General features: G+C 50.6%; 1 protein-coding gene across 1 annotated transcript; it reads right to left on the bottom strand.

Annotated features, from left to right (window-relative positions):
• Window positions 1-4,627: 4,627 nt before the first annotated feature.
• Window positions 4,628-5,740, bottom strand: PRLHR (prolactin releasing hormone receptor). Its single transcript, XM_037059572.1, has one exon. The coding sequence runs from the start codon at window positions 5,738-5,740 to the stop codon at window positions 4,628-4,630; it is 1,113 nt and encodes a 370-aa protein (XP_036915467.1).
• Between the last annotated feature and the right edge of the window lie 7,246 nt (window positions 5,741-12,986).

Raw genomic sequence — 12,986 nt, 5'->3', positions numbered from 1 at the left:
ATAAGATTATTTGATGCTCAGACCCTTCAGAGCCTCTGTCCAAACGCCTGTTGTCCCCCTCTGCTCGCAGTCATCTGCGAGGGAGTCCGCTGTGGGAGCTCCAAGACCCCAGAGTGGGCAGGAAACATAATGACAGCCACCCTCCACGTGTCTGCTGCGGCCCGCCCTCTGCCATGGAAGTGGGCAGGCTCACTTGCCAACGGGACTCACCTTAGGAGGACCCACCAGCTCCCCTCCACTGGGGTGGAGGTAGCTTCAGATCAGAGGTATTTAATAGATAATGTAGGAAAGTAGCAGAAGAAAAGGCAGGATAGAGAAATAAAGAATGGAATTGAGTTGGAAAGCAGAGAAAAAAATCATTCAAACCCTGTTGGAATTATGCACACCCAACCCAAAATAAGGCTTTCTGCTCCCAAGGACTGATTGGGAACGAGCGGTCTTTCAACAAATCAAGTTGCTGTTCTCACCCATCCAAAGAAATACTTTGTATTTCCAACATCTGTAGGCTGGCTTATCTGATTCAGTAAAATATATTGATCTCTGGAAAGGTGTACATAAATCCATTTTTAACTTTTTATAAAGATTTTATTTATTTTTAAAGAGAGGGGATGGGAGGGAGAAAGCAAGGGAGAGAAATATCAGTGTACAAGAGAAACGTCAATTGGTTGCTTCTCATATATCCCCAACCAGGGACCTGGCCCACAACCCAGGCATGTGTCCTGACTGGGAATTGAACTGGTGCCCTTCCAGTTCGCAGGCTGGTGCTCAATCCACTGAGCCACACCAGCCAGGTCCATTTTTAGCTTTTATTTTTGATGTGCCAGAAAATCCTGTTTATGACTCTGTTATGAATGTTGTACAATCTCAATGATCAATTTTGCTCATAGGCTCAAGCGCTGAATGCTTTTAAAATCTTCAAGCTATAGGTGGAAGAAGATGAGTAAACGCTAACATTTAAAGAATGAGCCAGATTCACGATGATGCAGAAATCAGTCCTGAAGTTCTCTACTCTCCCTTTGCTGGACCTGTGGATTTGGGTACACACCGTCTCAGAACTCGGTACTATGCCCTGCAAGGCTGTCGTTGCTGAGGTAGGCTCTGGGGGTTCACAGAAGACCCCAAATAACAGTTTACTCCCAGAGTGGCTGAAGCTGACAAATATAGATTAAGTAGCTTGTCTTTCAGGGCCTGATTTATCCTTGCCTTTACCCCGGCCAACCCAAGGCTGTGTAGTTACACTGTGTGTGTAACTGGCTTGGTTTATTTATTCCACAGCCAGAGACCATACTGCTGATTTAATATTTATTGAGCACCCAAAACATGTCAAACACAGTACAAGCCCCAGCCTGAAGAGCTTCACAGTGAGGCAGCCACACATGCGTAGTGCACACATGAAGACATCACACATGAAGGCAAATCAACCGGGGACGTCCCTGGGGGCACACAGGTGCTCCTGACGTCTCCGTTGTGGGGGATGGACCCTGAGTTCGCTCCCAGATCCAACCACACTTTTGCCTGCGTCTCCTTGATGTCGGTTCTATCAGTTGCCTTCGCAAGACTACTCGATGCTCAGGAATGCAGACCACGGAACGGAGGTGGTGAACCAGCCCACCCGAGAAAACGAACCCAGAACTCAACAGCTCCCCAGAGAAGGGCAGGCTGAAGGCCCACTCGAACAACACTCAGGAGGCCTACGTCCCTGAGACCTTAGCAGCTCTCACAGTTGCTCATTCCAGGTAACTGTTGCCAACACATTTGGAAACACTCCCCAGCTGATTTAGTGAGATAAATCTATTGACCGGCTGCCCAAAGTGAGACCTGGTGACAAGGTTTGCAAAGAGGATTGCAGAACCTCTCACATCGGCCTCAGAAAAGGCCACTGCCAAGTCCCAGACTGGCGCAGTTCCCAGCGCTAGGGCCGGATTGGCTCCTTGCAGGAAGAGGACTGGAGGCTTGGTAGTGCCTACGTGAATTATATAAAATAAAGTTTTCTGCGTCAGTCCTCTGTGGATTTCTCTAGGACTCACTTCTGAGAGATTTTTTGAGTTAGTTCGTCTTATAGTCAAGCTAATCCCAAATCGATTTTGGATGGGGTAAGAATGAATTAGTTGCTGTGTAACTGCCCATGGGCTTAATTTGTAAAGATATTTATAAACACAGCATATTTCTCCAATCTCTTTAGGCTCCTCACAAAATCCATATAAATGTTCAATTTTTAAGTTATAGAGCACGACAGAAACAGTCGGCAGCTTTCCTAGTCATTATCGGGACACCTCTCACTGTTCACACAGACTCACGTTAAGCTAATCTGGAGGCACTTCAATTTTTGGATTTGGAACAATTCATGGTGTGTGACTTTATACTGCGATTGATCTGATTGGACTCACATGGTGCCTTACCCATAGGCGATATGGGAGGCAAATGTTGAATGAACACCTGTGTATTTCTGATTGCAACCAGTTGCCTCTTGTGATTCGGCAGGTATTGTCTGAAGGCTAAGAGAATATTTCCCAAGTATGCCTTGTAACTCATTGTCAGAATTCAACATCAAATCCTTAAAACCTGTGACAGGTACAATTAAAGCTTCATTCGGATATTTCTGAAATTCACTAAAAAGAGGATAGTTTTTTATCCTTCATTTTGAGGAGCTTAATCTTGAAAGCATATTAAAACCAACTGAAGTGCTTTGAAAAACAGAGGCTCAGCCCCATCTCAAATCGACTGGGCTCTTGAGGACAGGGCCGAGGTGCTGATGTTTTCCGAAAGCTCCCCCGGTGGTGCGGGGAGCTGCCAGGGCTGAGAACCAGTGAATCAAACTTGCAACAAAGAGGGCACAGTGAACCCCCAACTAATCCCATCCTTTCCTCCATTGCCTTTGCTCCCCACACATACCCGTCCAAAGAATGCTCCAGGGAAATGGGAAATGCGTGGCCTTGGGCCTCCCAAGTAAGGAGCTGCTGGAAGCCCAGGAGCCGGTCCCTGGGATGCCTGGGAGATGAGCTCACCTGGGGCAGGAGAGTGACATCCTGATGTGGGCGGGCTGCATTGTGAGAGCACACGGTCTTGTTCTCCACGTCCATAGATGAAGCGGGTAGTTTCATTGCCATCCCCAAAGGTAACTTGCCCCTCCCAAGTTAACCTGCCTTTTCCTTTCTCCCAAGCCAGGCTTTTCCTACGCCTCAAAAACTGCAGACCTATAGCTACTGAAGTCTCCCACTGATAGGGAGCCCAACCACAAATACTCACTCTTCCATCGCGATTGTTGACATTGGCGTAATAGGATCCCACCCTCGTCCTCCCCACATCACCTGCTTGTTCTGCCTCACCTCAGGGCACACCTTAATGAGTTGAATGAGCTCACTTCTGAGAGTAAGAGAAGGGAGAGCTGGGGACACGTGGGCTCTGCTGTTCAGGGAGCTGTGGCCATGCTGAAGTCTTGCAGTTGGTGACTGAGTGGCTGCGGGCGCTAGTTCATGCCCTGCATGCCACGGGCGCTGATCCGAGAGCCGGATGCCGTGTGCCATTTCCTACGACTCCTGCCCTCACTGCCCGGTCACTGCTCCCACATCAGTGTGGAAACCCTTGTCACAGGGCACTTGTTCTCATTCACAGACCTATGCATCCTGCGAGCGACAGCTTATTTCTCCCAGTCCTTGTATTCTGGGCTGATCATGTTCCAAGTAGTGTCGCTACAGAGCAGGTGCCTGGCAGTTGAAAGACAGCACTGATTCTGCTGCAACGGGGCAACTGGAGAACGCAAGCGAACGCCGCGGCACACAGTTTACACTGAGCACCCAGAAAAGCAAATGTTTGAGAGCCAAGTTTGCGGCAAACACTGGCTGTATACACACCAACACACACACGTGTAGGATGTCTGTCCTATACACAGCTATAAGTCCCCTTACACAACTGGTACATTTTCCTCTTTATTTCTATTCCTCTCTCTTTGTTGACTACGTTAGCTAAACATTTTCAAATAAAAGGTGGGCGTAAGGAGGGGGGAAATGATAGCAAGACCTTTTGGAAGGTAGTTTGTAAGTGTTTTCACTATAGATGCAAGTGGATTTCAAATGAAACCCCTTTGATGTAGGAAGGTCTTATTCAGGAAATGCTAAACTCCTAGACATAGATTGGAACATATTTCCCTGGAACTCTAGAGGCGAGTGTGTTCATATTTACTAAGCAATAGCAGGTATTACATCTCGGTTCCACCCTTTTTAAAAGGCGACCTGAAAAGCTTTACCTACTCCAAAATGCAGCTACTTTAAATCCTACTTCCATCGTTCCTTTTCATCTCACCATTTAGCAAACACAAGGAAAAGCAAGCGAGGCAGCTATGGCTCTGAAATACGGGAGAAAGAGCCTTGATTGGCCTTCAAAACATAAAGAGAAAATTATAAATCTATTTTCCTCTCCCCGCCTTCTCCAAGCAAAGCACTGGCTACAAAGCTCACTTAACATCTACACAGACTCAAGGACAAGGCAAGGCCACTGGACAAGAAGGCTGAGCTGGAGGTCTTGTCTGAACTGGCTCAGCTCTGGTGCTGGGAACAAGCTCTCCAGTCCAGCTTCGGCGGGCACCCAGCGGACGTGGAGCTCCCCAGCGCAGGCCTGGTGCCCCAGGGCATCAGATGACCACGCTGACTGTCGTGTTCTGGCCGCGTGGTGCGATCTTGCGGGGCCAGGCGAGCAACAGCTTGCGCAGCTCCTCGCGGAAGCTGTCGTGCAGCCAGGCGTAGATGAAGGGGTTGTAGCAAGCTGAGCTCATGGCGAGCCAGTGGCAGAGCAGCTGCACCAGCCCGAAGGCGTAGGGGTCAATGGCGCGAGGGTCGAGGTCCCGCAGCAGATTGAAGACGTGCAGCGGCAGCCAGCAGATGGCGAACACGACCACAACCACCACCAGGAGGCAGAAGGTGCGTCGGCGCCGCGCGCGGTCCCAGTTGGCCTGGTTCTGGGTTACGCTGCCCGGCACCACGCGGTTGCGGAGCTTCACCGATACTCGGACGTAGGACAGGAGGATGACCAGCAGGGGAAGCAGGTAGGTGACGAACAGAAGCCCCCAAGCGTACAGTTGGCGCTGGCGCTCCTGGGACCCCCAGAACTCCTCGCAGAGGCTCACGCGGTGCGGCTTGAGCTCTACGTGGTAGGTGTGCAAGGCGGCGGGCAGCGCCAGCACCGCGGACAGCGCCCAGATGGCCAGCACGGCGTAGGCGCTGAAGCGCAGCGAGATGCGGCGGCGCAGCGGGTGCACCAGCACGACGTAGCGGTCCACCGCGATGGTGGTGAGCGTGAACACCGACACGTAGACGGTGACGGGCTGCAGGAAGAAGACCAGGTGGCACAGGCCACCGCCGAACACCCAGCCCCGCGGCTCGAAGGCGTAGGCCAGCGTGAGCGGCACGCAGGCGGTGCACATGAGCACGTCGGACAAGGCCAGGTTGCCGATGAGGAAGTTGGTCACGTTGTGCAGCCGGCGCACCCGCGCGATCACCAGCACCAGCAGGCAGTTGCCCACGAGCCCCACGACCACCACGACGCTGTAGAGCAGCACGATCAGCCCCTTCAGCTGATGCACCAGCTGCAGGCTCTGGAATGGCGTGACAGCCTGAGAGCCTGGGCCCGCCACCGACCCATTGCCCACCGAGGCCTCTGCGCTCTGGTTGGCCGGAGTTGAGGCCACCGGTGGCAGACCAGAAAATAAGTCAGGGACTGGGGGGTCCCGAGTCGGCAGTGAGGCCATGGCCACCTATCCAAAGAGAAGCAAAGCCCGTCACTTCCCATTCTCTCTCTGACCCCTCCTACCCCCTCCCCCATTACCCAAATACTCCCTTTGGCCAAAATACATAACAGCAATGGGAAGTGCCATCATCCTACCTCTGCAAAAATAAATTTATGCACAGATTACACGTGCACTGGTTATTTAGACGACTTGTAGTCGATTTAGAGCCCTCACAGTCCCCGCAAGCGAGACGCAGGAGCACTGTCCTACCTGTTAGGTGTGACTTCTCAGCGGGAACGTGCTTCAGAGAGGGGGGCACAGATTCCCGCTGGCCCCTGGAAGTCCCCCGCCCACACCTGCGGTGCAGGCTTCGCGTTTCTCCGTTTCTCTGCTGGAGCTGAACAGATTCAAGAGTTGCTAGTGGGCTCGCAGTCTTTGAGGGGGACGGAGAGCGCCTCCTCCTGCCCCGCCCCCACGCCATCGCTGCCTTGTATGGAAAAATCAGGGCGGTGCTTAGACAGCCAGAGAGAAGGGCGAGTGCGAGGAGAATGGAAACAGAAGAGAGAGGAGGGGGCCGACAACCCTGGGTGACAGAGAATCTCTCCTGCAGGGGCCTTGCTGTGCCCTAGGAGGGTCCCGCTCGGGAGAAGGGTGGGGTGGACGAGGGGACAGTGGAGCGAGAAGCGCCAGTTCTCTCGGGGTGACCTGGTGCAATTTCGCTGCGGACGGAGCGAGCGAGGAAGTGGAATGGGGGTCTGAGATGCACCAGGATAGGTGGGAGAGAGATGAGGGACCCGTCCTTCAGCTCGGGGTGTGGCGTAGAGTTTAGGCCGGGGTTGAGAGAGGAACGGAGGAGGTTCCGGCAGAGATTTAAAACGTAGAGGCCGGAGCAGACCTTCGCGCTCTCGCCCTCTCCGGGACACGTTGAGCCCTCTGCCCGGGCTGCGGCTCCGGCCAGGCCAAAGAAAGGGCTCAGCACCACGGACAGCTCCCAGGGCCCGCCGCTGGGCGTGTGTGTGCCTGGGAGGGGAGTACGGACCCGCTTCCGAGTCGACTACTTTCGGAAAAGGGACCAGCCTGGCTTCAAGAGCCGCCTCAGCCCCTGCTTCCTGAGCTGGGCCTGCCACCTCCGAGAACAGCAGGATGGAGTGGAGGCCGAGGAGCCCGGGTCCATGGGGGACGGAGGGTGACTTATGCTCCTGCGGTTAAGTCTTCCGTCCCCACGGCTCCCCTCCTCAACCTCTTCTGCCCCCTTTCTCAGCCACCAAGCCCGGTCCCTTATCTGCCTGTCCCTTCCAGCACAGAAAGTAAGTTCCTCCCCTGGGACCCTCTCCTTTCCCTCCTTACCTGAGCACCCCCGAGCCTCTTCACTTCAGAGTAAAAATATACACGGGCAGCACATTAGTAATGGCAGGATTTCCACTAGGGCAACAAACGCAACAAGCATTGGAGAAGCTTAAAGTTTAAATAAAATCTTCGGTCGTATTAAGTTGCCCTTGAAATGCAAATTAACCTGGACCAAGGTGGGGGTGGGGTAGAGAAGGAAGCTTTATAACCTCCCTCCTGTTAAAGAAAACAGGGGCCACACTAAACCTGACAAGCTCAGGGGAGGCCAGCACGCTGGGCCTTGCAAACTCAGAGACCAAAGGAATAATAACACAAGCTGGTCTGAACACAAAAATTCCTACAAAAAGCAGGTCAGTGTGAACAGTCCCATCCTAGGCCTGTAGCTGCCTTGACAAAGGTCAGTCTGTATCTTAAATAAGCCCTTCTATTGTCGTTTTACATCTAAGATAACATACCTTTAGATTAACAAAGCAATCTCTTTTTCCAGACCCCTCGGGGCCCCGACCACAGAGTCTCCCCCACCCCCACCCCGTTGCTATCTTGTTCCCTGAATACCCATCTCTATGTGCTGTAAACATTAATTCTTAACTGCCCTGCACCCTCCAATGTAAAAGAAGCGTGTTTCCATTTTACTCTCTATCCAATCCCAGAGATTTCCCTGCTTTGCTTCCCCTCCCTCACTAATCTACCAATAGAATTCATGGAACCTCTTGTCTTCCCCTTTGATTCCACTGTATAAAATAAGCTGCAAAACCGCCATTATCTGGAGCGTTCTCTCAGTCCAGTGAGACTCAGCATCCCAGCAACTGCCGTCAGCTTGGCTCAAATAAGCCCCTAGAAACCTCCTGCAGGTTCAGATACTTCTTGCATGACGCTCCTTTGAAACTGTCTCATTTCCCCACATCTCGATTCCTTTTTCCAGAGGGTGGAGCTTCTCTCAGGTAAGCCCTGGTACTTTGTCTTCTGGATGCAGGGCTCTCTGTTAGGTCAGAAAGAAGTAAAACTAGTCCACCCTCCAGATTCAGGTGATTCACTCACACAGGAGGAAAAGTCAACGCTGGAAAAAAAGCAATCAATTTCATGCAACTGTATCTATTCTAGACCCGCGCTCTCTGAGTCATAACCAATTTAGCTAAAGCCACCCCCAAATTAGCTTCCAATGATACGAGAAATATAGCCACACCTCATAAAAGGGTTTCTCACCCTCGGCAATAGAGACATTTGTGGCGGGGTAACTCCGCGTCACGCGGGGCTGTTGAGTGTATTGTAGGGTGGTTAGCAGCATCCCTGGCCTCTACCCTCTAGATGCTGGTCGCACACCGAGTTGTGACAACCAAAAATGCTTCTAAAAGTTGCCAAATATTCCCTGGGGGTGGGGGTGGGGGTGGGGGGTGGAAGACAAAATCACCCCCGGTTGAGAACCAGGGCCTTACCCCAATTCAGCATTCCTAAAGTTCACAAAGTAATCCACCTGAAAGTGCTACCAGCCTTCATAGTTAGCTCTCTTCAGATATCTGAATGCCAGGGTTGTTTTAAGAACTTTGCATTTCTCTGACTGTCCTCCCCCTGCTTCCTGAAAGAGCCCCGGGGCAAATGAAAAAAAGATGATTGGGTTTTTTTCTGAAAAACCCTAACCTAAGCCCGAGTTGACTGCCAAACACAGGAGATCACTACTCCCGAAGCCCGAAGCCCAATCAAGTCAGGTGTAGCAGCCCCACCATTACTAAATGTGAGTGTTTGGTGAATTCCTGACACTGGAAGAATCCCAGTCGTAGACAACGAAAGAAGCTCATAAAAATGCCCACATCCAGAGGATGTTTAGATCCGATATGTGTGAAGGAACCGCATGTGCCCAGCACACGGCCGTGGTGTCTACTTTTGGACAATCTTTGCTCTGTCTTACGTCCCTGCCTCTCGGCAAGAAAGTTTCCGGGTGCAGTTCCCAGCCCTTCCGCTTGAATGTCCATCCGCAAAGATCATCTTTGTGGTGAAGAGAATTTGCTGTTTCTCAGTCTCCACGCTTTCCTTCGTTTCATTATTGTTTACCAGGCATGCAAAGGCCAGGGTGGGATATTGTGGAAAGAATCAAGCTCCACCGCCGACAAGAACCAAACATTATTGTCTGGTAATTTGCACTCCAGTGGGTGAGAGGGAAGTCTACAAAAGTCACGGTGATGTGTGACTGTGATAGATGCTACTACTGCCACCTGCTGGGAAAGGGAGGCATTGATGATCCCTGGGGAATTTACTGGTTGCCTGAGTAAGTTAGAATTGTGTTTACCCTCATAGATCAGACTTATTGTAATTCACTAGAGTCTTTAAAGAGTTCATAACACTTTTTACTCAACCACATCAACACTGCACGTGTCATTTGCATGTGTCTCCCTTCCTGGGTTTACATAAAACACACACGACAATTTAGTTGTTATGAATCTCTGCGAATGTTCAGGCGGCAGAAACTGAACCAAAACTGAGCGCTCGTTATGTCTTTCTAATCATCAGAAAGTTCTGCAGGCTGAAGCACTGTGCCAGGGATCCATGCCCCTCTTTCCCCAGCTGCTCTTTGACCTTGTGACGGGTTCGAAGGGGCCCAACAGGCCCTGGGGCAGAGTAACTCGGCCCTTTCTCCTCCTTTCTGGTGGTTTAATTTGATTTAGAAACGCATGTCTTTAGTAACATCCCAAGTGGTCTCTGAGTGATGCTAACAGTGTGGCCTAATTTGGGGGGGATTATCCAGGGCTGAGGGGAAACCCAGTTGCTGCCCCCTCACCCCAACATTTCAGGGAAGCTTTAGTCCCTGACCTTGGCCTTCTCAAGGGTCTCTTGCCACAGGCAGCCTCAATACATACATGCCTGGACATCACTTCATTTCTGAAGATCCAGGATCCAGCCAGGTTGCCTTCTCTGGTGACATTCTATACAAAATAATAATAATAACAACAACAACAACAACAACTAATAACAACAAGGCTTGACCAGTCTAACCAATCCAAGATCTCAGCACATTCTATATTTTAACATTTGATTGGACTCTTACCAACACAAGACATTAACAGCATGGATGGCTTATCTCAGTGTAGTATATTAGAATCAGAAAATATATACAAATACATACATACATACATACATATAAAGACCAAAAATGAGCACTTGAAAGCCATTTCTACTACATTCTCTTCCTAAGGCAGGCAATTTGCTTTTCTATTTTTGATTCCAATCTGCTTCATTACCAAGTAGAAATGGCTTTTATGGATGGAAAATCATCTTGCATTTGCATCATGGCATTTACTGGTGGAGAGCTCTTTATAGTCACATTGAGACAGGACACTCAGCGTTGCCAAAGCTTTTCATTTGGGTTTCCACGATGTACGCCTCCTGACAAAACACTGACAAACCCAAACCATGTGTCCTTCTGCCCTCTCTGAATTATTACCTAGGCCCATCTACATTCGTGCTGGTGTTGCTAGCCCATGAGATTGGGCCATTGCCTGCTTATTTTTTTTTTAACAAAATGCAAGGCTGGAACGGCCCTGGTGGTGTTTTTCCAGTGATTTACGTGTGCGTTTGCACACACAGGACATTCAAGGATGCCAGTTTGGCAGCTCAGACATCCAGGCAGGTGTGTTCTCTCAGCAAGTGGGTCTCTGTCACCAGGGAAACGGCTTTCACCTTCATCTTTGCGGACATCATGAGGCACTGTCTCTGAAAAGGGCGAACAATGAGGGAGGTCTCCTCCCCCCAGTGTGGCTCAAAGACCACGCCCATCAGCATGAGTCCTAGTGCTCGTTAAAAAAATGCAGATCGACAGACCACCAGACAGACCTGGGAGAATGAAAACATTGCCAGCGTGGCAGGTCATTCTGAGGCAGACTTCAGCGTGAGCCCTGTGTCCTGCAGGCTGCCACGAGGCATGCACTTTCTGGAACCCTGGCTGCCCCCTTCCCCGCCACAGCTGGGATGCTGGCCCCAGAGCACTCAGCAGCCGCCAGGCTCAGCCCGGCCTCCCGCCGGAGGAGCTGACATTGGATGTCAGCCCTCCTTCCCTCCTTAAATACAAGGAGAAAATTGTACTGTAGGAGCTCAGTGCTTTCTCTCTGTTCCATCTGTTTCAAGTTGGTTTTAATGATGAAAAGGGCACGTGAACACATTCTCATGTTTTGTGGACATGAAACAGACAAGCCTAACATCCCCTTTGACCTCCACCCTCAATCTCAGTCCCTCCCTCAGAGGTTGCATGTGCCCTTTCCTCGTGCATTTATACACATACGTCTGAACCCACGGAAAGTAACTACAGTCCAGCCTCGGTGCTCAAACATCTTAGGTCTCGAACAATCTGGCTCTCGACCAAGGTGTTCACGGAAAAAATGTCTAGGGGTCTGAGAAAACTTCCGGTCTTAATTCCCTACCCACAGCCCTTTCCTGCTGAGTCCTGTGAGACCTGTCACACGTCCCTTGGGTGGCAAACCAAGGAGACTCCGTTTTCAGACAAATCGCTTCTAGACCAGCTTTCCGGAGTGAATGAAGTCCGGGAAGTGAGGCTGTTTGCAACGTTTTGCTACTGCAGAGCTTACCCCAAAGAACGTGCTCCGGATGTTGGCGGAAGAGTACGAACTTCCAGCTATGAGATGAAAAACTCTAGGGACCTACCAGACAGCACAGTGATTACAATTAATAATGGTGTGCTATGTACTTGAAAGTTGCTAAGAGTGTAGATCTGAAATGTTCTCACCGCGCGCGCACAAAAAAATGGTAGTTAGGTGACATGACGGGGGTGTTAGCTAGTGCTATGATGGGAATCGTGTTGTAGCATACAAGTGCTTCAGATCAACACGTCGTATACCTCGCACTTGTGCAATATGTCAATTACATATATCCCCATACATCTGGAGGAAGAGACGTCAAATGTTATTCTGAGATTTGGGTTAAGAGAGAAATACATAGCCGATCGCGGTTCGATTCCCAGTCAGGGCACATGCTTGGGTTGCAGGCCAGTTTCCGGCAGGGGCCAGTTCCCTGCAGGGAATGCACGAGAAGCAACCATACATTGATGTTTCCTTCCTCTCTCCTTCCCTTCCCCTCTAAAGATAAATAAATAAAACATTAAAAAAAAGAGAGAAATACATATGTTATCAATGGGGATGTTTTCCAGCTGACCCAAACATTCTTATAGTGCTCAATAGTCATTCATTTGGTAAAAACTCAGGATTCAAATGTGGAAAAAATAAAATAAACATGTTTCTACACACCTCCTTGGGGAGCATGTCTCAGGGGTCCATCAGCAAAGAGAGATTTCCAAGTCACAAGATATGACCCAGTTCACCCTGCAGGCGACTCTCTTTGCTGAATGAATTGTAAGAGCCCATCACACACAGCGTGAGTGCTTGTGATGGTCCGGTGAGTGTGGGAGGGGACACGGCTCTTGAACCAAGCAGCACTCTTCATGGATGTTGGGAATGACCGCCGTGTCCCCCTGACTTGGTCTTCCCTGCGTGTGTCCCTTCCTCCCTGGGAGCACACATGTCCAGAGGGCCCACGGACATGGCAAACTGCCACTGTCCTTACAGAGCTCACTGCCAACCAGGGCCTCATGGCAGCTGCTGGGAAAGATGAATTCTCCTCAGGTGGGGGAGGGGGGCCACTGGCTCACCAGGAAAGACTTATACAAAGTGTGTGCATCAGCCAAAGACACTGCTGTCCACCTGGAGAGGGAATCACATTATAATGTTTTAAAAATTAGGTGCCCATCGGTGACGTCACTTAACCTCATGATTCAGTGGCTATTAAAATGTCTACAGCCACAAGCTAAGCCGCCAGACCCTCTGGGTCAGGTGGAATCTCTAGCTGAGTCTGGCGGGAGCGAGCTGGGTGGAGGATGAGAGGACAGCCTGAGAGGTCTCAGGGGAGCACTCGTGTTCAGGCC

This window comes from Sturnira hondurensis, unplaced genomic scaffold, assembly GCF_014824575.4.
Source record: "Sturnira hondurensis isolate 20B ecotype Veracruz unplaced genomic scaffold, ASM1482457v3 Scaffold0011253, whole genome shotgun sequence".
Taxonomy (NCBI): domain Eukaryota; kingdom Metazoa; phylum Chordata; class Mammalia; order Chiroptera; family Phyllostomidae; genus Sturnira; species Sturnira hondurensis.
This window is presented reverse-complemented; position numbering and strand designations above follow the sequence as displayed.

Excerpts from the sequence above, each read along its gene's own strand:
- PRLHR (XM_037059572.1), bottom strand. The coding sequence starts at position 5,740 with ATGGCCTCACTGCCGACTCGGGACCCCCCAGTCCCTGACTTATTTTCT.